We start from the raw sequence: 24,519 nt of genomic DNA, 5'->3' as shown, positions 1-24,519 counted from the left end.
TTTAGGCTATCCTAACCAGCCCTGCCCAGGTTTCCAAGTAAGACAATTTCTGTTTTGGGGTAAATCCAAGTTGTAAGCAATCATACAAAAAGAACCAGGGATGATCGTTGTTTTAGGTAAAATAAGGTGTAACCTAACAAAGGTGGAAAAAAATATCATAGGAAATTTGAGGATGGGTGGATAATAACAGACCACTAACATCTCTCAATGCTGGAGTCTGAGGGTCAGGGCATCTTAGTCCCGGGCTTTTTTGTCTTCCCACTCTGGACAAGCCTCTACTTCCTACCAACTCCCCTGAGTCCTGCCTCTGAACTTCTGGGATAAATCAATCCTCATCCCTCCTCACTGGGCTCAGCAGTCTGTCGGCAGCTAAGCTTGTAGGCGGATTAAGCTCTTCTGGAAAGATCCTCCAAGGTTTCTCTTATTTGTTGTTTTTTAGAAAATCTCTTTATGTTTCCTTCTCCAATTGGAAACACTGAAATGCCTGACTTCGAGGGAATGGTTAGGTATTTTATAATTCAGCTCCTAGGTGAGAGAGCCTCCTGCAACCATTACAGACTGCACTTTGGAGAAGTTTTTAATGACATAGGAAAAGGCAAAGAAGAATGTGGGGTGCAAAATAGCACAGACTGATCTCTGCTGTATAGCAACACACAGAGAGAGGCATGGACAAGCGACATCAAGATGCTAACAGAGAAAACCAGTCTGAACACCCCTCAACTAATGAAGATAAATTCAATGTGGTATAGTCACACAACAGAATATTCCTCCACTATAAATTGCTGATATTGGCGACTAAGGGAAGAGATCCAGGCATGAAGGCCAAGAGGGCTTTGATTCATGGATATAAAATGCCCCCAGCAGGCAAATCTACATTGACAGCAACCCAGTAACAACTTAATGTTTTTCCCCAGGGGAATGATGAAAATGCTATGAAATTAGATAGCAGCGATGTTGTAAAACCATGAGTATGTACTAAAAGTTAATGCTTTCTACATTTCAAGGGGTAATTTGGAGTGTATGTGGCTGCAGCAGCAGTGATCAGAGGACACTCCTAGGTATTTAGGAATTGCTGTTGGCAGTGCACAGGGGGATGGAACCAGGGACCTTCTGTATTCAAAGCATGTACTCAGACACTTGAGCCATGTCTGGCAGTCAAGGAGTATGTGAATTATAGCTCAAGAAAAGATGCTGGAATCAGGGAGATAGTTCAGGAGTCAAGACACATAATTTGTATATGAAATGACCTGAATTAGATCCGTGGTACCATAATGAAGCCCTGAGTGTGGCATTGGGTGGCTCTTGGCACTGCTGGGCCAGAGCAATATGTATCATTGGCATCGAGCAAAGAACTATCGAGTCCAGTTAGCTAGTATCACTGATGTGGCCCCTAAGTTCTCTCAGCATTATCTGATGTCTCTCACTCTACAACTCCAAGGTTGCTAATAAAAGATGTCTGTAGGGATGAGGACCAGGATTACTGGTCCATGGGAGGAAGGTTGCCATGAAGAGCAGGGAGGGCAGTTAGGGCAGAGAAAGGACCATCATGACAATAATAATTGGAAATGATCACTCTGGACAAGAACTGGGTGCTGAAAGAAGGTAAAGTGATATGCACAGTACTCTTTCAGTAATAATATTGCAAACCACAGTGTCTGAAAGGAAAAAAAAAGGAAGAGAGAGGGAAAGAGAAAATGAGAGAGAGAAAGAGAAAGTATGTCTGCCACCTCGGCAGGCAGAGAGGAGACTGGGAGGGCAATTGGTGACATTGATGACAGGAGATGTACACTGGTGAAGGGGGTTGGAGACTGTATGACTAAAATTCAGTCATGAACGACTTTGTAACTGTATTATCCTTTTTTAATATCTTTATTTAAACACCTTGATTACAGACATGATTGTAGTTGGGTTTCAGTCAAGTAACTGTATTATCTTATGTGATAGGAAGTCACAGGTTTCTTCTTGGCTCCCTTGTTTCTTGTTAGAGCACACTTTATTTTACCCAAAACAAAGATCATCCCTGGTTTCTTTGTATCTATTTGTTTACAACTTGGTTTTACCCCAAAACAAAAATCATCTTAGATGTAAACCTGGGCAGGACTGATTCAGGATAGCCTGAACTATCTGTCCCTACTCTGTCCTTCCTCTCCCACCTTGGGGTGGTCTCTGTACTCAATAAAAAAACTACAATTCTGGGAGGAGACTGGCTCTTGATCCGAGATAGAAGATTGCCAGAATACCTGTTTTTCACCCTCAGCCTGGTCTGGATTATTTCGTGTAGCAATTCTGCTTTAGACTTGTTCACCTGGGGTTGGAGATATGGCACATGGGGTGATTTTACAGTTTCTTTATTGGAACCTCTTCTAACTTCCTCCTGCTCTCACTCTGTGAAATACAGTTGTTCATTTTCCCAAGCCTCAAGAAGTCATTTCCAAATTCCAAAGGCATATCAAGTGGACAGTAAATCTGACAGATGGCTGGCGTCTAGCTCATCGCCTCCCAGGCCCGACAGTGGACCCGCTCAAACAAGCTTCCTCCGGTCAGCTTCCATCAGCCTCTTTCTCCCTTCCCACTCCTGTGCGGTGTGTCTGTGTGTAAGGATCATTAGAAATCGAGTTAGACTCCTTGGCCTTCATCTGTCTCAGTCAGCCCTCCATTGATCACCCACATCTTGGGTAATTTTTCAAAATGGAGAGAAAGAGCTTCTCTTTGTGGGTGTATGGGTCCCCAGATCCTAGCAACTGCCTAAGTGCCGGTTTGGGGCGGCCCAAACCATCTCCCAGAATTTTTGCCCATAATAAAGTTCACTATATGTTCCCCCATATGAATGCAGTCCAAGAGATAAAATTTATAATATGCATTTTTTTGTCCTTTTTTGGTTTTGGGGCCACACCCAGTGGGTCTCAGGGGTTACTCCTGGCTCTGCACTCAGAAATCACGCCTGGCAGACTCGGCGGACCATATAGGGTTCCTGGAACAGAACCCGGGTCTGTCCTGGGTCTGCCTCATGTAAGGCAAATACCCCACCGCTGTGCTATTGCTCTGGCCCCTAGAATATGCTTTACCCTCAGCTTATAAATTCTAGGCCTCCAATGAACGGATTAAGCCCAAGAAAACATAATCTTTCTACCCTCAAGTAAAAAAAAATAGACAACATAAAAGTGGATCTAAGGTTTCTATCCACTTCTCTCTGGCCCCCACTTCTGTTTTGTTTTATTGTGGCCCCTAAGGTTGATCCCAGGCACCCCATGACTAGAACACAAGTGCTCTACCACTGAAGCCCAGCCATACCCCCATGGAATTACTGGGCTTTATCTGTTTCTACCTAACTCAGATATGCCTTGTTACTCATTGGTTGGAAACATCTTTGAATATGGCACCTCGGGTTGGTGTTGAGACCACTTGCTCCCACCTCCACGTGTGTCCATTTTCCCTCAGATTAAGTACCCGGATTGGGAGGAAGTCACTCTTGCGTTTCCAGACCTCCATGGAGCTGGATGCTGGATGCTTCTTAGAAGCAAAAGGCAAACATGGGGGAATTCCTGAAAGAGTGTGTGTGTGTGTGTGTGTGTGTGTGTGTATGTGTGTGTGTGTGTGTGTGTGTGTGTGTGATTCTCTAGACCACCATTCACTGCCAGACCTGTGTCTCTCCAGTGCTTTGGTGTTTGAACCTGAGTACTTTATTCAATACTATCCCCGATTCCCTCCACTGCTTAGGTTTTATGAACAGGCCACAACATTTGTTGTGGGCAGCCGAGATGAACTGGCATTTAAAATCATGATGGGGTGGGAGTGATAGCACAGTGGTAGGGTGCTCTCCTGACAGGGAGGAAGGGAGGGAGGGAAGAAAGGAAGGAAGGAAAGGAGGAAGGGAGGGAGGAAGGAAGGAAGGGAGAAAGGGAGGGAGGGAGGGAGGAAGGAAGGGAGGAAGGGAGGGAGGGAGGGAGGAAGGAAGGGAGAAAGGGAGGGAGGGAAGGAGGAAGGAAGGGAGGGAGGGAGGGAGGGAGGAAGGAAGGGAGGAAGGGAGGGAGGGAGGGAGGAAGGAAGGGAGGAAGGGAGGGAGGGAGGGAGGAAGGAAGGGAGGGAGGGAGGGAGGGAGGAAGGGAGGGAAGGAGGGAGGGAGGGAGGAAGGAAGAAAGGGAGAAAGAAAGAAAGAAAGAAAGAAAGAAAGAAAGAAAGAAAGAAAGAAAGAAAGAAAAAGAAAGAATAAAGAAAAGAAAGAGAAAGAAAGAAAGAAAGAAAGAAAAGAAAGAAAGAAGAAGAAAGAAAGAAAGGAGGGAGGGAGGGAGGAGGGAGGGAGGAAGGAAGGAAGGAAGGAAGAGAGAAAAAAGAAGGAAAGAAAGAGAAAGAGAGAAGAAAGAAAACAAGTTCAGAGTTTCAAAACCTTCAGTTTTGAATAAGACAAACAGGAGTGATAGCACAGCTATAAAGCATTTACCTTGCACATGGCTGACCAGAACAGACCCTGGTTCAATTTCTGGCATCCCATATGGTCCCCTGAGCCTGCCAGGAGTGATTTCTGAATATAGAGCCAGGAGTAACCCCTGAGTTCTGCTGGGTGTGGCCTCAAACCCCTAAATAAATAAATAAATAAATAAACAAACAAACCCTACATATTTTGCAAGGCCTAGATTTGATCCCTGGAACCACTTGGTACCCTAGTGACACTAGGGAGTGACCCCCTAAGCACTAAAGGATATGATCCAAAAGCCAAAAAAAAAGAAAATCAGAAAAGCTGGAAGTCAGGTGCAAAGGAGGCAGAAGTGGGCGGTGCTCTCCTTCGGCTGACCTGCCCCCCACTGGCTCCCATGCACGCTCAGGAGCTGCGGCAGCATCCAGAAGAAGGCAGCAATGCCCCCCAGTCACAGCAGCCAGAGGCCCTATTTACAAACACAGCCTGTTCCCGTTTCTGCTGCCCACGCAGTCAAGCCCCTTTATTCCCTCTCAATATGCCTAATTCCGTGGCAAGTGCATGGAAATAAAGAGAATTAATCAGTCCTGGATGCCCGCATGTGTGCAGGAAGGTATTGGCAGATCCAAGGACCTTTGAGGGAGAATAAATGAGCAGCGGGGAATATAAAATGCTTTACTGTGGGGAGGGCTCTGAGGCTGGATGGAGAAGGCTTTGCTGAAACGGGTATTTTATGAGGCAATAAAGCCAGTGATGGCTTGTGCCCGAGCGAGGAAAACTGAAAACAGATCAAGAAAAACTTTAAGGAACGAGCCCCACCTTCCTGCTGCCTTACTTCCAAATGGCAATCATGGTATGGTCGCTGTCTTGGCCATAAGGAGAATGGTCCCTGCTTTGGTCACATCCTGCCCAAGGATGTAAGGAAGCAGGAGAAAAATCCTCCCTTCTCCCTTCACCTCCAGCTCACCACACGGGTGCTTCAACGCATGCTCCTCTGCACAATATTCTGACATACATACACAATACAAATGAGGACCGTTAGCTAGGGGCATTGGCAGCCTGTGGATTTCAATAATGGACAACAGTGGGGCATCCTTCTTTATTTTGTTTCTTTTTGTTTTGGGGCAACACCTGGTGATGCTCAGGGGTTACTCCTCCTTGGCTCATGTGCTCAGAAATGACTCCTGGCTCCAGAGACCATATGGGACACCAGGAATCAAAGCAAGGTCCGCCCTGTGTCAGCAGTGTGCAAGGAAGCACCCTATCACTGTGCTATAGCTCCGGCTCCCTTCTTTATCGATGACGACCATGCAAGCATCACTCAACAGGCCTGCAGTCCATGGACCCATTCGGGTCCATTCATCCCGAGGGAATTGGCTTTGTCAATCTGAGCAGCTTCACTCAGCATTGGGAGGTGCAAAGGGTAATAATGCCCAGCTTAGGAGATGTCTTTCCCCTCCAGGGACTTAGTCTGAGTTCCCTGTGGTCTCACTAAGTTCAGTTCCTTGTCTTTAAGATGGCAACTAAAACATGTCTTCCTCCAGGAAGCCTTCCTGCAGATCTGTCGCGCTCTCTCTCTCTCTCTCTCTCTCTCTCTCTCTCTCTCTCTCTCTCTCTCTCTCTCTCTCTCTCTCTCTCTCTCTCTGACACACACACATTCTACATGCTCCTCCAATCAGGGGATTTAATCACAACTAAATTTAACAAGGTGCGATGTCATTTCTTCACATGTCATCACACTGAAAAGTCAGTGCCTAGAGAACCAGGGTGCATTCATTTCTACTTTTTTTAGGGCTACCCCCACTGGCACTCCTGGCTCTGCGCTCACTCCTGGCAGGCTTGGGGGACCATATGGGATGCTGGGAATCAAATCTGGGTTCATCGACCTCGTGCAAGGCAAACACCCTACTGCTGTGCTATCTTTCCAGCCCCCAGGATTCATTTAGATCTGCTCAGTCAGGACCCAAGTGGGGGAAGCTGTGCCTAGCATGTTTGAGACCTCGATCTACAGGGTCCAGCTGAACAGGAAGCAGGGAAGCAGGGTGGCATGGCTGTCGAAGATGGAATGGCCCTTGCTTCCCTCCTGCAACACTCCTGCCAGTGCCTGAATCTCTCTCTCTGTGGCAAAGGGCACCTGTAGGTAAGGAAGAATGGAAAACAGTCCAAAGTTTCAACCTCTGTCTAGCTCAACTGCTTTCTTGCTCCTTGTCCTTGCAGGAAAACTGGGGTGGTAAGAGGTGAAGGCAATGCCTTCCTCCCTCATGCTGCTGGTGATTAGCTGGCCAAAACCAGATCCAAGGACCCCAGTCTCCCTCCAGGCTCTTCAGGCCTGGGTTCAAGCACCTGCTCAACATTAGAAAGACTTTGACTTTTAACATGAAACACGAAGGCATTTCCACACAATGGAGACAGTCATCCTATGTCATTCCTGGGAGATGGAGCAGGCTGCAGTGATGAGGATTCAGTGGAAAGTGCTCCTTGGCAATAGGTCATGAGTTCCATCCCACATATACCAAGTAGCTCAAATCTGCCTGGGTCTCCAGGATGCTGAGTGAAAATCTCTCAGGTGATACAATCAGTTTGTATCTGCAGTATGCCAGTAATAGTTGCACTGCAACTGAAAACTGTGAGAGCACTGTCATCGGATGAGCATGGGGCACCACAACTAAATGGGTGCTGACCCCTCACAAGCCTGCATATATGTGAATGAGTCCTGATAAGCACCCAGCCAGACTTGCAACCCTGAGTGGGTACTCTGACCAACACAGGCATGTCCCTGGTCATGGAAACTATGGCAAACAAACAAACAAAAAATAGGGCAGGGAAGTGAAGAAAGGGACTTAGTCAGTGGCTCGAGGGGAGGTGGCTCAAGTCTTTGCTCCAGCTCTTAACTAGGGGTAAGGGAGTAAGTAATTGGGCAGCACTGCTCCTGACAGCTACTAACAAAATTAAGGCTCAGATATTTCTTTTTCACACCCTGTCATGAAAACTGGGCAAGATGAAGAATGTGAATCATTCTGGACTCTTTCAGGCAATGTTCTGCTCAATAAGAACATTAGCCTATTGGTGATGACAGTAAGAGGGGGTAGAGGGAGAGATGGGGGGTCAACTGCTGAGGTGTGCCCCAGCACTCTCTCTTAGAAGCAGCCGAGGAAAAGCCTGCTCAGGATGGGGAAAGAAGAAGAGGAAGACCTTCCACTTGGAGATGGCCCTTCCCCTCTTCCACATGGCACCCTCCTCTTCTTACACTGGCTGCCTGGAAGCAGTGCCAACTGCTGGGTCCATAGCCCCATGCCACAGTGTTCCAGGGCAGACCCACACCCAGCTTCCACCTCAGAGCCTGCAGCTTGCTCTTCCCCTCACAGACTTGGTTCTCCTGACCTCTTTCTTTCCTTCCTGAGCTTTGCTCTGTCCTGCTGTCCTCTAAGATACTCTCTTGCTCCCAGACGCTTAACCAGGTCCAGTTATAGCACCTCTCTTTCTCTCTCTTTTTCTCTCTCTCTCCCTCTCTCTCTCAGCACAGAGAGAACAAGATTTCTCCTTCTGCAAGGACTGTTCAAGGTGACAGAGTGCATGCATTGTTGGCAAGGACCATTGTCACCAGTCCTCTGAGGATCCGTGAACCACTGACGCCAGCCAGCCACGTCAAGACACGAGACACGGTGTCCTCCCACCCTGCCCATGGACATGACTTTCCTCTACTATTCCCAAGCCCCACTATGACAGGGAGAGTGTTTGGGCTGTGGAAACAGGAGTCTGCCATTTATCTATCTGTCTTCTCAGCCTGCTAGTCCCTGTTTTGTTTTGTTTTTACATCAACTCTTGTCTTTTGAATATTGGCTTCAGTCAGCAACACCCTTGTTTTATGTCCCCACTCACTTATATATTGATTTAAAAAAAAAACTTCAATCTACATTTAGAAACTGCCATCAATTTTTATTTTTAATGCTGGGGGCCAAGGAAGGAGGCTAAACTACATAGAGACCTAATATGATATGGAAGGTTGCACTGGATCGTATCCCAGAACAGAAAAAGGAACCAACACAAGGAGCCAGGAAAACTTGAAATGGAGTACCCAGGACCGCTGAGAACAGTGCCAGGAACACTTTGGGGGTGGGGGGCCTGCCTTCTTTCAGCACTTGGTGACCCCAGGAGGAAAAATTTATGATTATGATCTTTTGGAAAGTGAGGAGATACAGATACAGACAGAGGCGTGTGTGTGTGTGTGTGTGTGTGTGTGTATGTGTGTATGTGTGTGTGTGTATGTGTGTATGTGTGGTGTGTTTGGGGGGCTCATAGTTACTCAAGCAAAAGCCACAGTACAAACATCTGAATCCAAACTTCCAGCTCTAATTCCAGAGTGATACCCACACTATGCCCCTTGCCAAGAGCCCCAAAAGGAGCCCCTTGAGGCAAGAGGTCCACCAGTCCTGTCCTCTGCAGTTTGGGACCCTGGTGGACTCCTTGGACCATCATAACAGCTCTGTCCCTTAGGTCCCCATGTTGCTGTGTCACAGCTTCTTCTGCTCAGTGTCCCATCCAGTCCCCATGCTAAGCCCTACAAACCCTCTGGGATGCCCCCTCATTCCACCACCCTGTTATTCCCTAGAGTGGGGGGGGCTCTCAAGGCCCTGTCCAGGTCACCACTCATCTCCATCTCTGCTGCGGGCTGATTTCCCCTACAGCCTGCCTTCCTTTATGTGATCAGTGTTGTGGCTCCAGTGGTCTCAGAGGCAGTCTTGGGCCTTTTGCACTACCACCTCCCCCTAAATGTCAGAGTTTCTCCTGACCCTCACCCACAAAGAGAGGTTCATCCCCTAATGTCTAGGGTTTGGGACTTTGGGGTGGAGACTGCCTAGGCTCATGTCCTGCTCAAGCAGCTGCCCAACATCTGTGTGACCTGAGGTAGGCATGTCTGATTAATCTTCCAGTGCTTCTCCCCCAGTTTCTCCAGTAGAAAAAAGGTGAATAGTAAAAAGACACCCTGAGGTAAGCCAGAGTGACAGCACAGTGGTAGGGCATCTGCCTTGCATGCGGCTGACCAGATGGACCTCGGTTTGAACACCTGCATCCTATATTTCCCCCCAGAGCCTGCTAGGAGCAATTACTAAATGCAGAGTCAAGAGTAATCCCTGAATGCTGCCTGGTGTGCCCCCCCACCAAAGCCCCAACAAACAAAAGCCACCCCTAGAGCAGCAGCTTGTCCGTTCAAGATACATGACCAATACCAGACACTGAGCCTCCAAAATCCCAATGAACCCTAGTAAACTTGTCCCTGCCACTTGCCCTGAATGGAATACCAGTCTTGCAGCTGCCCAATGTGGCCATAAACTTCCTCCCATCTTTCCTCTCCAGGCCACCTAACCAATTCTGTGGACGAGGGCATCAGTGGCATTTGTAAACAGCAGCGTTAAAGTACTACCTGCACCCCACAGGAGGTGACTGACTCGGGAAGAGTGTGGAGAACTTAGGGCAGCAGAGTTGGGGCTGGGAAACATCCTCCACTGCTCATCCTGGGCTGTAAATAAATATGAGGCATGCATGGCAGTGGCGGTGGGAGGGAATAGTCCTCAAGGAGGACTGAGAAATTCCGAAGGAAATTCAAGTGCAACCTGCAGCAAAAGCCTTCACAAGCAAAGGCCAGATCCTCCCTCTCCTCCAAACAGCTCCCCCAACCCACCCATGGGAGGCAGGACCTCTCACCTTGAGCCCACTGCTCTCTGCTTCAGAGCCCGGGTCCACACCGGTGACATAGATGCCTAGGCCATATTCGGCACCTCCGCGAATGGTGAGGCCCAGGGACCGGCCATTTCCCAGCAGCAGATTTACCTGAAAAGCAGGGAAGAAACAGTACCAGAGAGCTGGAGTGATGGTGCAGCGGTAGGGCATTTGCCTTGCATGTGGTCAATCCGGGACAGACCCTGATTCAATTTCTGACATCCCATATGGTCCCCTGAGCCTGCTAAGAGCAATTTTTGAATTATGGCAGGTATGGCCCAAGAAAAGAAATTAAGGAAGGAAGGGAGGGAGGGAGGGAGGGAGGGAGGGAGGAAGGAAGGAAGGAAGGAAGGAAGGAAGGAAGGAAGGAAGGAAGGAAGGAAGGAAGGAAGGAAGGAAGGAAGGAAAAGAAGAAAAGGCAGGAGGAGAAAAAGAAGAAATAAAGAAAGGAGAAAGAAGAAAAGGAAGGAAGGGGAAAGGGAGGGAGGAAGGAAGGAAGAAAGAAAGGGGAAAGGGAAGGAGGAAGGAAGGGGAAAGGGAAGGAGGAAGGAAGGAAGGAAGGGGAAAGGGAAGGAGGGAGGAAGGAAGGAAGAAAGGAAGGGGAAAGGGAAGGAGGAAGGAAGGAAGGAAGGAAGGAAGGGGAAAGGGAAGGAGGAAGGAAGGAAGGAAGGAAGGAAGGAAGGAAGGAAGGAAGGAAGGAAGGAAGGAAGGAAGGAAGGAAGGAAGGAAGGAAGGAAGGGGGATGATACAAATGGTACCTACGAAGCTTTCAAGAAACAATCCATATTAGTGAAAGAAAGGATCTAGGCATGTGCTCTGTGCTTGAGTGGGTCACTGTCCATCCCTAATGGCCCTTATCCTGGTCATCACAGTGAGAAGCTTGGAGGAATCATTCATGATCAGTTAGTTGAAGCTGGGTCTAATGTGGTGATTTGGAGTAAGAAATTCAGCTAGGGATGAGAGCAATAGCACAGTGGGTGTAAAATCACCCAAGTACCATATCTCCAATCGCAGTTGAACAAGTCTCAATCAGGGTCACACATGAAATAATCTAGACCAGGCTGAGGATGAAACACATATAGCCTGGCAGTCTTGTACCTCATATCATGAGTGAACTTTTTGCCAGATCTATGGGTTTTTATTGAGTCCAGAGACCAGCCCTAGGTGGAGCAGTAAGGACATAGTAAGGGCAGATAGGTAAAGTTATCCTGAGTCTGTCCAGCCCAGGTTTATATAAAAGACAATCTTTGCTTTGGGTGAAACCAAGTCGTAAACAAACATACAAAGAAACCAGGGATGATCTTTGTTTGGGGTAAAATAAGGTCCAGGGGTCCTCAAACTTTTGTTTTTTTTTTTGTTTTTGTTTTTGGGCCACACCCTGTGACGCTCAGGGGTTACTCCTGGCTATGCGCTCAGAAGTTGCTCCTGGCTTCTTGGGGGACCATATGGGACGCCGGGGGATCGAACCGCGGTCCGTCCTAGGCTAGCGCAGGCAAGGCAGGCACCTTACCTCCAGCGCCACCGCCCGGCCCCCTCAAACTTTTTAAACAGGGGGCCAGTTCACAGTCCCTCAGACCATTGGAGGGTCTGACTATAGTAAAAACAAAACTTCTGAACAAATTCTTATGCACACTGCATATATCTTATTTTGCAATGAAGAAACAAAACAGATACAAATACAATATGTGGCCCACGGGCCATAGTTTGAGGACCACTGGTAAACTAACAAGTGGGGAGAGCACCTACCAGCCAGACTGGGTAATTCCTGGCATCTCATGTAGTCCCCTGAGTCCACCGGGAGTGACCCCTGAGTCCATAACCAGGCATGCCCCATTCCACCATAAAAAAAGAAATATATCTATTTGATTCTTGTCCCTATTCTGTTACCAAGCTGATGACCCTTCGTCAAACTCAGTGAATTTGGTGAGTTTGTCACCAAACTCAGTGTGTCAAGCAACCCTAATACCTTTTTGTTTGACTAAAGATGGCTCTGTGTGTAGTGGACTGGTCAACTCAAAGATTAGCCATGGGGGCCTGGAGAAATAGCACAGCGGTGTTTGCCTTGCAAGCAGCCGATCCAGGACCAAAGGTGGTTGGGTCGAATCCCAGTGTCCCATGTGGTCCCCGTGCCTGCCAGGAGCTATTTCTGAGCAGATAGCCAGGAGTAACGCCTGAGCACTGCTGGGTGTGGCCCAAAAACCAAAAAGAAAAAAGAAAACAAAAGATTAGCCATGAACAAAAGCTTGTTACTGCCACCTAAGGATGGGGTTTACAGGGTGTGCTGGGTGTATTGCTCCATGACCTTCCGCTGGCTTTGCCTGGCCCATCTCTTTCATCTGGACCCTCTACCACACCTTTTTATCATAAACTGGGAGATAAGTAAGCAGTTTTCCTGACTTATTTGAATGACTGACCAAATAATCAAACCTAAGATGAGAGTTTCAGCACAAGGACTTCCAATGCTGAGCTCATTGGGGGGGGGGGGGGGGAAGAGGGGAGAGAGAGGCAGTTTAAGAATTGAGTTAGGGGGCCGGGAAGGTGGCGCTAGAGGTAAGGTGTCTGCCTTACAAACGGACCACGGTTCGATCCCCCGGCGTCCCATATGGTCTCCCCAAGCCAGGGGCGATTTCTGAGCGCATAGCCAGGAGTAACCCCTGAGCATCAAACGGGTGTGGCCCAAAAACCAAAAAGAATTGAGTTAGATTTGAGATAGCCAACTGCTGATGATGGACTTGCCACATGAGAGAGGGAGAGAGAGTGTGTGAGAGAGAAGAGAGGGGAGGGGAGGAGAGGAGAGGAGGGAAGAGGAGAGGAGGGGAGAGAGGGGAGGGGAGGAGAAGGGGGGGAGGGGAGGAGGAGGGGAGGAGGGGAGGAGAGGGGAGGAGAGGAGAGGAGGAAGAGGGGAGGAGAGGAGAAGAGGAGAGGAGCAGAGGAGAGAGGAGGAGGAGAGGGGAGGAGGGGAGGAGAGGAGGAGAGGAGAGGGGAGGAGGGGAGGAGGGGAGGGGAGAGGAGGGAGAGATAGAAGAGAAGAGAGAGGAGAGGAGAGATAGAAGAATAGAGAGGAGAGGAGAGAGAAGAGATAGAAAAGAAGAGGGAGAGGAGAGGGGAGGGGAGGGGAGGGGAGAGGAGGGGAGGGGAGAGGAGGGGAGGGGAGGAGGAGAGGAGAGGAGGGGAGGGGAGGGGAGGAGGAGGGGAGGAGGAGGGAGGGGAGGGGAGGGGAGGGGAGGGGAGAGGGGGAGAGGAGAGGAGAGGAGAGGAGAGGAGAGGAGAGGAGAGGAGAGGAGTGAGAGGAGAGGAGAGGAGAGGAGAGGAGAGGAGAGGAGAGGAGAGGAGAGGAGAGGAGAGGAGAGGAGAGGAGAGGAGAGGAGAGGAGAGGAGAGGAGAGGAGAGGAGAGGAGAGGAGAGGAGAGATGGGGAGTGGGGGAGAGAAGCAGTTTAAGAATTGAGTTAGATTCGGGATAGCCAGCTGGTAGTGCAGGACTTGCCACGTGAGAGGGAAAGGGAGAGAGAGAGAGAGAGAGAGAGAGAGAGAGAGAGAGAGAGAGAGAGAGAGAGAGAGAGAGAGAGAGAGAGAGAGAGAGAGAGAGAGAGAGAGAGAGAGAGAGAGAGAGGGAGAGAGAGGGAGAGAGAGGAGAGAGAGAGAGGAGAGAGAGAGAGAGAGAGAGAGGGAGAGAGAGAGAGAGGGAGAGAGAGGGAGAGAGAGAGAGAGAGAGAGAGAGAGAGAGAGAGAGAGAGAGAGAGATACACACCTGCAGCAGAAGATGTTTTGTGTAGGTAGTGTTGAGAGAAAGGAGAGAGATAAGAATGCCAGGCTTTGCACCCAGCCCCTGAGCAGCTGCACCTCTCTCTGTGCCAAGCTGGGTGCCAGCCTGAGCCCAAGAGCAGGTTCCATCTTGACTCTATGGTTACGGGGCCCTGTGTGCTCAGGGAGCGCAGCTGCAGTGGGTCTGTCTATGCAGCTGCCTGGGAGCACTCTCTCCCTCAACATGGAATATCCCTGTCCCTTTGTGCACAGTGTTTCTATCTCGAAAACAGCTCCTCCAGCTCCAGCATTCCTGATGGGTTCTAAATGCTGGCTGAGACCAAGATCCCCCCCTAATTCCATGATAAGGAACTCTAGACTAAGACAAGCTCAAAGCCTATAAGTGTACTTTTCCATTCCTAGCTGGAGGCAGAGAGAAAGAGTTAACTCCAAAATAAAACCAAAGTTGGTGCCCTCCAGGAATAAAGAACTCGGGGTTGAGTGAGTTTGGAAAAAGACTCCCTTGATAACCAAAAAAAAAAAATTTTTTTTTGGTTTTTGGGCCACACCCGGCGGTGCTCAGGGGTTACTCCTGGCTGTCTGCTCAGAAATAGTTCCTGCAGGCACGGGAGACCATATGGGACACCGGGATTTGAAGCAACCACCTTTGGTCCTGGATCGGCTGCTTGCAAGGCAAACACTGCTGTGCTATCTCTCCAGGCCCAACCAAAAATATTTGAATCAGTGTATCCCTTGACAGTCAGGGTCTGAATCAGAGTATCCCCTCTCCCCACCAACAACCAGGGTTCGAATCAGAATATCCCTTGACGACCAAGGTTTGAATCAGAGATTCCCCAGACAACCAGGGTTTGAATTATAGTATCCCTCGACAACCAAAGTTGAGCCGGAAAAATCAGTGATTAAGACATCTAGACAATGAAATGATTGTTTTGTGAATGCTTGTAATTTCTATATAAACTGCTTAAAGATTTAACTCGGGGTCCTTGTCAAGACTCCCCAAGTGGGATGAGGCTCGGACCTAGGTTAACCAAATAAACTCGCTTTTGCACCTCGCATTATTGGAGGTGGTCTTTGGCTCTCAGCGCCAGGTGTCACCTTGAACCCTAAAATAGGGTGGACTCTCCTAGAAGCTGAACACAGTCTGAGCGGAAAGGACAGAAGCTGAGACAGGAAGGAGCTGGGCACTGGACCTAATGAACAAAATGGGAGAGGAGAACAGGCTTAAACTAGAGGCATAACCCGACCTCCTCACCAGGCCTGTGCCCGCAGGACCTCAGGCAGCCTTTTTCTGCCTCCAGTCTCTCACTTGGAAGATGCGGTCATGGGGGTTCTCATCAGGGATTACCCAGATGAGCCCATAAGTCAAATAATTTTCGGAGAAACTGGGAAGTCTAGACAGGCAGAGCAAAAGTAAGCTGTTGGCAATCGGGGCACATTACCCCATTCCTGAACCCTCACCAGTAAAAGGGGGAAGATTTAAAAACAAGTGCTGGCCAGGGTGTCTGGGAGTGTTGGTGTGAGGGTGAAGTGGTGCGATTCCTGGAAAGCAGCATGGGGACTTTTAAAAAAATTAAAAACAGAGGGTCGGACTGATAGAGCAGTGGTAGGGCATTTGCCTTGCATGCAGCCAACACAGGATGGACCCTGGTTTGATTCCTGGCATCCCCTATGGTCCCTGAGCTTGCCAGGAGTGATTTCTGAGCACAAAGCCAGGAGTAACTCCTGGGCACCACCAGGTGTGGTTCAAAAACAAAATAAAATAATGACTCTTTGGAGCACTCCACTCCGAGCTCAGGGGAACACTTTGCAACAAAACTGAAGGCGGGCAGATAACACTGAGCTTCACCACCCAGTTATGAGCAGCATATCCTAATGTTCGACACCCACCCACACAATCCCCCCCACTCCCACTACAGGTACCCTGGATTCTTGCAGTAGCAATAGAAGGGAAGGCAGAGGCTGACATCTGGTCCACAAAAGATATTCACTGGAGGGGGCTGGAGCAGTGGCGCAAGTGGTAGGTCATTTGCCTTGCATGCGCTGACCTAGGAAGGATCCCTTGGCATCCCACATGGATCCCAAGCCAGGAGCAATTTCTGAGATCATAGCCAGGAGTAAGCCCTGAGTGTCACCGGGTGTGGCCCCAAAACAACAACAACAAAAATCACTGGAAGGAGTGAATGTAAACACTCCTTTGAAAGACACTGCCTGGCACCTCTGCTCACAACAGCTTGATGCCCCAGTGCCTATCCAATAAAGCATCAGGGACAGGCTGACCTCTGCACCCCACAGCAGTGAGAGGGTCTGTTAGTGCTCTATACGATAATACCCAGCCATCAACCTCAAACAAAAGTGTTTCTCTGACTTCCTCTTCCTAGTAACTTTTTTTGTCTGTTTTTGGGCCACATCCAGCGGCACTCAGGGGTTACTCCTGACTCTGAGCTCAGAGGTTTCTCTTGGCAGAATCCGGGTACCATAAGAGATGCCAGGAATCGAACCCAGGTCCATCCTGGGTAGGCCGCGTGCAAGGCAAATGCCCTATCGCTGGGCCCATCTCGGTAACTTCTTTTAATATGTAAATGCTCACCCCATTACTAGATCTCCTAACTGCTGGTTTTGGAAATGGATTTGAATAAAGAAAGGAATCTGGCTTTGGGCCAGAGAGAGGCAGCACATGGCAGACAGAGGCCATGAGGCAGAAAGGTCATGGGGCAAAAAGTAGACTAATTCCAGTCAATTTTGTGCTAACTGGCTTGCTATTATTTCTCTGCCACTACCCTGCTTCATCGGCCCTATGGAGTTAGAAAAACGGTGCCTGGGGCTGTCTCACCCAACTCATGGATTTCTATTTTTATTTTACAGTGTCGAACCTGATGGGTTAAGGGATGGCAATATCTTTGGGGGACAGAATGACTGCAACCCAAGGGGATGCTGCTGTTCTGTGAAATAAGTGGGGAACTCAAACATAAATACCAGATGGCCTCACTTATGGCTGGAGGAACAAAGGACTAAGGCAACCATAAATGAACAGGCAAGGAAACTCCAGTGTGGCTGGAAACCCTGGTGGTGACCTGAAGGAAAGGACAGCAGGGTGGAAGGGGCTGGGACAAATCCTGCAATACAGACTTCAGGGAGGCAGTGGTTCTGAAATCTCTGGGGGTGTCGAACCCATGAGAAGTCAAGTGACAAGAAGGGGATGAAGGAAGAGGGGGTGATTGACAGTCATTGTGTGGTCTGGGGGTTGCAGAACATATGGTCTAAGAGCTATAGGGACATGTGGTTTGGGGGCTGCGGGGACATATGGATCCCCATGAATAGGTGGGGACCTCAAAAACAGTACTCAGGGGCCACAGACAACTCCCAGCAACCATTGGCCAACCACCAAACTGTTCATTGTCAGGGTCTGAGGGCATGACTCAGGTCCTAAGAGTGGGGTCACACAGTGGTGCTGGGACACCCACATGATGCTTTCAGATTAAGCCAGGGTCCTGTGCATGCAAAATTCACACCCCTGACCTCTGCCTCCCAAGCCCACATTCTTCCTGAAGGAAATCCTGGTAGAACAAGACAGGGTCCAGTGAAATGAGCCCTTGGGGAATAATATGTACCATCTCCCCACTTCCATGTGGGGTCTAGAGTGGCTGAACATAGGAACAACTGAGCACAGGACTGGGAGGGGGCTCCACTACAGAGGGGCACTTTCACTTCCCAACATGGGGGAGAGTCCTGGTGCCAGGTGACTGTCAGGGACCTGACAGCCCCACACCCTTGGTCTACTTCTGCTGCTGCTTTGCAGAACTTCCTGGTACAGCTGAGGCCTCCCACCCTGGGGCTTAGGAAATGAGTAAAAAATCAAGAAAAAGTTAGCACAAATTGTGCTACCTAACAGGATGCCTGAGGAGGTTTGCTAAACTATTTTGCCAGCCTTGTTCCTGCTGACCTTTCAAGCATGAGTTAAGAGCTGGGCTTAACTTTATGTTTAGTAAAAACATTGGGTAATTGTTAAATGTTTTAATGGTAAATGCCTTCATGTTACACATTTCTTTCCGCAGGCCCACCCCCCTGCCTCTTTGGGGCTTGGTATATAAGCTCTGTGAACTTAGCAATAAACGACTCTTGATCAGATTCTTGACATGAGTCCTGTCTGTCCCCCTCCCCAATTCTTTTACAGGTTAAGTCCTCTTCGTGACCCAGGAATAACTGGCGACCCCCGTCCCTGCTGGCAGGTTTGGGAGGTCGCAGGTGACAGCAACGGGAATGTCCTGAGCTCTCTCAGACGCACAACTAGTCCCAGGTGAATAGGAGGTGCTGTTTCAGACAGGGCTATTTGTTCACCTCAGAGAAATAGAAAACTCAGCAACCTTGCTTTCACCAGCTCATCCCAAAATCACTCTCTGATTGTGCAAGACAGAAAGAAACACTCCATCAGCTGATCCAGGAAGAAGCCTCAAGTCTAAGGATCGAGTCCTGCTCATTTCTGTGGGTGTTGCTGCTTTGTGGAGGGGACAGAGGAAGGAGTTATAAAGAATAAACAGAGGGCCAGAGTGATAGCACAGTGGTAGGGCATTTGCCTTGCACACAGCAGACTCAGGAGGGACCAGGGTTCAATTCCCAGCATCCCATAGGGTCCCCCGAGCCTGCTACCAGGAGTGATTTCTGAGTGCAGAGTCAGGAGTAACCCCTGAGCACCACCAGGTGTGGGCCCCCCAAAAAAAACAAAAGAAGAAAAAAAAGAAAAAAAGAAAGGAACAGAGGAGGAGGAAATGGGCGTTAGCTCCAGAGTCACCAGACACAACACAAAAAAATACCAGTTGAGGAAGCAGAGGGCCATGGCCATGCCCTTAATGTCCCAGACAGTGTCCCTGGACTGAGCAGACACACTTAGAAGCATAGCAAGCCTCATTTATTGGGCCTCCGCAGATCCAGAACCTGGGCCAGCTGTCTGCGTCTCGGTGGCTGTGCTAGGTGTTCAGAGAGCGCCTGTGCCATGCCAGGCACCGATCCAAGCGCCATGTAACTGCAGGCACAGACCCAATCCTGTCGCTGCAGAAGGCAGGCTCTGTCACTGTCTCCATCTTAGAAACCGGAGCAAAACTCAGAGCAGCATTGTAGCTTGTCCCAGACTACACAGCATTGAGCCTGGAAGCCTGATGATCATATGTGGCCTTTTCTTTCTGTCCTTCCACCGGGGTCAGCAGAGGCTGGGACCACACCGCTAAGACTGAGACAGGGATGGAGAGGTGTCTGGGAAGTGACGTCTGCTCTTCTCTCTGCTCCTCCTTCAGGCTTCAGGGGGCAGGACAGTACAGGGCTGCAATGCAGCTCTGTTTTGGGGAATTTCAGAGGTCCTGTGGCAACCTGTGAGTTTAGTCCATCACAGGGTGTGAGGTCTCCTCTGGGTTTGGTTAGCAAGGAGGGACCTGGCACTCTGCTCACCCCCCTCCAGAATGCCAGAGGATGAGCCAAACAGTGAGGAGTCCTGAGACACAATGCCTACCCACTCCAGCTCCACTAGCAACAGGGGGATTTCATGTTGTCTGAGCCCCAGAAAGGCAGGGTATGGGGGTAGATGTCTAGAACTGTGACCTCTAACTCTGTTGTGGTTCCGGTAGTTCATGCCTCCTTGGGTGCCTGGAGTCCGCCCAGGCCTCAATGCTTTAAGCTCCCCCTCTGTGCCGTGATTCCTAAGAGTCCCCTCCAACATTTTCACACTGGTGGGTCCCAGTGAGGTTGGCCCCAAGCTGCTGCACTATGGACCTTTGAGCAGAGTCGTCCAAAGCACGAGATGTGACTGTTCCTGTCCATCCATAGGATGGTGCAGAGAAGAGGTTCTTTTTGGGGGAGGGCACCCCCACTGATGCTCAAGGGTTACTCCTGGTTATGTGCTCACTCCTGGCTTGGGGGACCATATGGGACGTTGGGGGATCAAACCGTGGTCCGTCCTAGGTTGGTGTGTGCAAGGCAAACGCCCTACCGCTTGCACCACTGCTCCGGGCCCTGAGAAAGGGCTCTTGAGGAAAGATGCTTCTGGGACTGCCAGGGATTAAGCCTCCCAGCAGTAGCCACTGGCGGGGGGGGGGGGGGGGGGGGGGGTTTGGAAGGGTCACATGAAGGACTTTTATTTTTACTTTATTTTAGGGATTAAAAGGGGAGGGGACAGTAATTTTCATAATATAGAAAAAACAAATTAGCACTGAGAAAAAAAGGATGTTTTTGTTGTCCATCTGTTTTTGGCTCTGGGATTAGCAGGTTTAATGCAATTTGCCATGTTATTACTGTTATTTGTTATCACAAATTTTTAATTGTCATATCTAGGGATTAGAAATAACTGTGAGTGGGCTGCAACTAGGAAGAAAACCTAAATAACCCACAATATCACTTACAAATAAACCCTAAATATGGAATGCACATTAGTGTAACAAAATCAGCTTTGTAAACACTTTCTCCAACATAACACATGCAAGAAGCAAAAGTAAAAACACTGCATGCAATAGTTAATGATATAAATACAGAAAGGGGAGCCGGAGTACTAGCACAGCACTAAGGCATTTGCCTTACATACAACCAACCTGGGACGGACCCAGGTTCAATTCCTGGCATCCCATATGGTCCTCCAAGCCTGCCAGGAGCGATTTCTGAGTGTAGAGCCAGGAGTAACCCCTGAGCACTGCTGGGTATGGTCCAAAAAAATTAAATTAAAAATTTAATTAAAGAAATTAATTTAAAAAATAAGTAAAAAAATAAATAAATACAGAAAGGTATTATTTATGAAAACTTTGACCCAGAAGCAGCCACAAGCCCCAATTCTGGGGATACCATGTGATATTAAATCCAGTATCCCATCTGGGTTAGTAGCTCTATAGCTGCCTGAGTCAGCATCCAAGCTCACCGCTTCTATTTTCTGTTTAAAGAGACACACAGTACCTGCCCTCTATTTCAGGTTATAATGCTCCCAAATACTTTGCACCACCCCCCATCTTCCAACTATGATCACCGTGAGGGTTCTGTCCGGCAAGATGCCCCACTTGTTTGTCCGCCAGCCAATCAGAACTCCCTCCCTGGCAATATCCATCTCGGGGGAAAGGACTGTTTGAAATCTCTTTCCTCTTGGGGGATGCACATCCGAGTCCCTCCACATTCATCCTGGGGTTGCCCACCCTCTTCTGGAAAATTCTTACTTGGTAGGAGGTAAGGAGGACCAGTTTCTGCTATTTGCAACCCAGCATCCACATGACAGAAGGTTCCCCATGGAATGGAGTCCCAGTGTCTCCGATTTAAAGAAAATTGTTGGACTTTCTCTCTCCCCCATCTAGGCTAAGGGCTGAAGTGGGGACATGTGTGGCCCAGTTTCAACCATGAGGAGGAGGTGGGGGAGGGAACTTGGAATGCAAATAGGGCAGGCCCAGAGCTGCCCACTGGCCTAGATGATGCCCTCAACTGCTCTCTCGCAGAGAATGACCCATCTTTGTTCCCTCTTTAGACCATTCAATCTTTGGGAGTGGGGATATGGATAAAGGGTAGTATATGTTTGGCATTTGTGAGGCCCTGATCTCATCCCCAATACCACCAGGAGTAACCCCAATAGTTCCTGGGCATTGCCAGGTATAGTACCCTCCTTAACAACAACTAATTAAATAAATGTATGAACCATAGTATGTTAGGTTACACCTTATTTTACCCAAAACAAAGATCATCCCTGGTTCCTTTGTAATTTTGTTTACAACTTGGCTTGACCCCAAAACAGAGACGGTCTGACTTGGAAATCTGGGTGGGACTGGCTCAGGATAGCCTGAGCTATCTGTCCTTACTCTGTTCTTACTGCCCCACCCAGGGTCGGTCTCTGGACTCAATAAAAACAGCAGCTCTGGCAGGCAGCTTGCTCTCCATACGAGGCGGTAGAAGACTGCCAGACTTCAGCCTGGTTTAAATTATTTTATGTGCAACCCTGATTCAGTCTCGTTTCCCTGGGCTTCAAGATACAGCGTGTAGGGGGACTTTACAATAGTATCCAGGTTTTTATATTGCAATCACTAAACCTGCATTAGAAGATGAACTTCATGGGACAAAACAAAAAGGAAAGGTCAGAGAGAGTTCCCCGGACTTGCCATGCATGTGACCTCTCCAGCTTCAATCCCCTACACACCTCCAGTCTTCCAAACTCCACCAGGACTGATCCTAGAGCCAGAAGAAAGCCTTAAGCAGCACCAGGTGTGTCCCCAAAACAAAATCCAGACGAGGGTAGAATAAAAATAAAGAAAGCATCCACCAGGGACTAGAAGATGAGGAGGAAGACAGGACAGGCCCCGGGCCCTCACTCTCCAGGATTCTCAGGGCCAGTCTACTGGCCCCCAAGTCTGACTACTTACCTTTTTCTCATCTCCGCCCTGCAGGAGGGCCAGGGTGCTCCTCCGGTCAACTTCTCTCTGCCTCAGGGCCCCACTGTGGGCCTGAGACATGCCGGAAGGTGGGGAGACACTGCGGCCCTGGGGGTCCACCCAGGTGTAGATGTGGTTGGTGACATAGCCGCCGGGGACACGCCCTGTGGAGTATACAGACAGCACCAGCTTCTTGGAGCCCTTGAGAACCTGCAGAGAAGAGAGGGACATGCTCATTAGCAGGAGAGGATCCCCCAGAGCTGCTTTTTGTCCTGCAGCAACAAGAACACCTGATCTACCCCCCATTTCTCAGGGGTCAGGCAAGAAACAGGAGCCAGTAGGAAGCTTCGGAGCAAGAACTGGTCTGCAACATGGCGTCAGCTGGGGCTGGAAAATAGTTTCCGTTTTTGGTGTTTACCTGCAATGTAGCAGCCCCAGTCTGACCTCAGGATCCCCTAAACATCACTTTGTGCAACTCTGGGTGATGGCTGGGCAGTGACCACTGAGCACAGAGGCAGTAGTAGCCCACGTGTGCCCTCCTGTGTTTCACATCAAAACAAAGTTGGGTTGGACTGAAGCAGTCGTACAACAGGGAAGAAGCTTGCCTGGCATGTGGCTAAACCAGTTTCCATCTCGGACACTCCATAGGGTCCCCTAAGATCCTCCAAGAGTCACCCCAGAGCACAGAGCCAGGAGTAAGTACTAGCCCTGCTGGGTATAGCCTCCCTTCAAACCAACCCCCTACCCCATAGGGCCTGAGCAGTAGCGCAGAGATAGGGTGCTTGCTTTGCATGCAGCTGACCCAGAATGGACCTTGGTTTGATCTCTGGGGTCCCATATGGTCCCCCAAGCCAGGAGCGATTTCTGAGCACATAGCCAGGAGTAACTCCTGAGTGTCACCGGGTGTGACCCCAAAACAAACAAATAAAAAAACAAACAAACCTACCCCCACAAAAAAGATTGTAGGCTTGACTGGCATATGGGAACCTGCATTCTTTTTTTTTTTTTTTTTTTTTTGGTTTTTGGGCCACACCCGGCGGTGCTCAGGGGTTACTCCTGGCTGTCTGCTCAGAAATAGCTCCTGGCAGGCATGGGGGACCATGTGGGACTCCGGGATTCGAACCAACCACCTTTGGTCCTGGATCGGCTGCTTGCAAGGCAAACGCTGCTGCTGAGCCTGCATTCTTTTGGGGGGGGGGGGCCTTTTTTGGGTCACACCTGGTGGCGCTCAGCTATTAATACTGGCTCTACACTCAGAAATCACTCCTGGCAGGCTCATGGGACTATATAGGATGCTGGGGATCGAACTGGGGTCCATCTGGGGTTGGACACATGCAAAGCAAATGCTCTACCGCTGTGCTATCACTCCAGTCAGAACCTGCATTCTGCCTTCTTAGGAGTCTCCAACATTCTATAAGTGACACAGGGAGTTCAATACATGCAGGCTTTATGAAAGGTTGCTTCTGACCACGTGCTTCCCTTCTAGCATATGGCATGTGAGTGGCAACAGTAGGCACCCAAGATCGACCCCAGTTGACCTCTTGGGCACTGAGTCTATGATGAATACCCCCAGTGGGGACTATGTTTCACCACATTTGTCACTGCTCAAGGCTGGAGCATCCCTAGGAACTGCCCAGGGAAAGGATAAGAAAAATATAAAAACAGGACTGTGGCTTGTTTTCTACAGAACACAATCTCCCCCACTTCCCCCACACCTACAAGTCCCTGTGAGCTCTCCTGGGATCACAGGCCAGGAGTAGTCATGGCTACCCTAACTCGGTACCAGTCCAGAGACTGGATGTTGTGAACTGGTGGGTTGTGCGTTTCACAATCCCCAGAGAGGGAGAGGGATCCTTATGCCCAAGTCTGGGTAGGACAAGAAACGCAGGTTCAGCAGCAATTTCGGCGCAGGAAATAATTCACACACAGTTGGATAGGAATAGCAAGGCCAGAAACTCACACCGCAAGCTGTTTACCCATAAGCCAACTGCTCCACCACATGGAACCATGAGCCAAGATGGCAGCTGCCCCTTCAGGACTCCAAAGCAGCATTTGTGCAGAAAAACAAAGCCCACCCCAAGGGGAGGGGGAAAAGCCAGATGACGAGGCAGTGGAGAAACATCTTTTTAACATGTAAGCCCCATGTAAACCAATCGAGAGACATTTAATTACAAGGCAATACAAGGACCAATCCAAAGGCCTCTACCAACAGATGTGACAAAACTGAACATACATAGACAGCAGTGCTGGCT

The 24,519-nt window shown here is 49.3% G+C and overlaps 1 protein-coding gene across 1 annotated transcript in view; it reads right to left on the bottom strand.

The window, feature by feature from the left end:
- The window catches only part of WHRN (whirlin), an 89,055-nt gene that overhangs the window by 35,872 nt on the left and 28,664 nt on the right, over window positions 1-24,519 (bottom strand). The window contains exons 2-3 of the mRNA XM_049774134.1: window positions 22,259-22,477; window positions 10,115-10,240 (exon numbers count right to left, since the gene is read on the bottom strand). Coding sequence (XP_049630091.1) covers window positions 10,115-10,240; window positions 22,259-22,477 — 345 coding nt within the window. The remainder of the gene's footprint in view (window positions 1-10,114; window positions 10,241-22,258; window positions 22,478-24,519) is intronic.

The sequence above is a fragment of the Suncus etruscus genome, chromosome 5 (genome assembly GCF_024139225.1).
Source record: "Suncus etruscus isolate mSunEtr1 chromosome 5, mSunEtr1.pri.cur, whole genome shotgun sequence".
Taxonomy (NCBI): domain Eukaryota; kingdom Metazoa; phylum Chordata; class Mammalia; order Eulipotyphla; family Soricidae; genus Suncus; species Suncus etruscus.
This window is presented reverse-complemented; position numbering and strand designations above follow the sequence as displayed.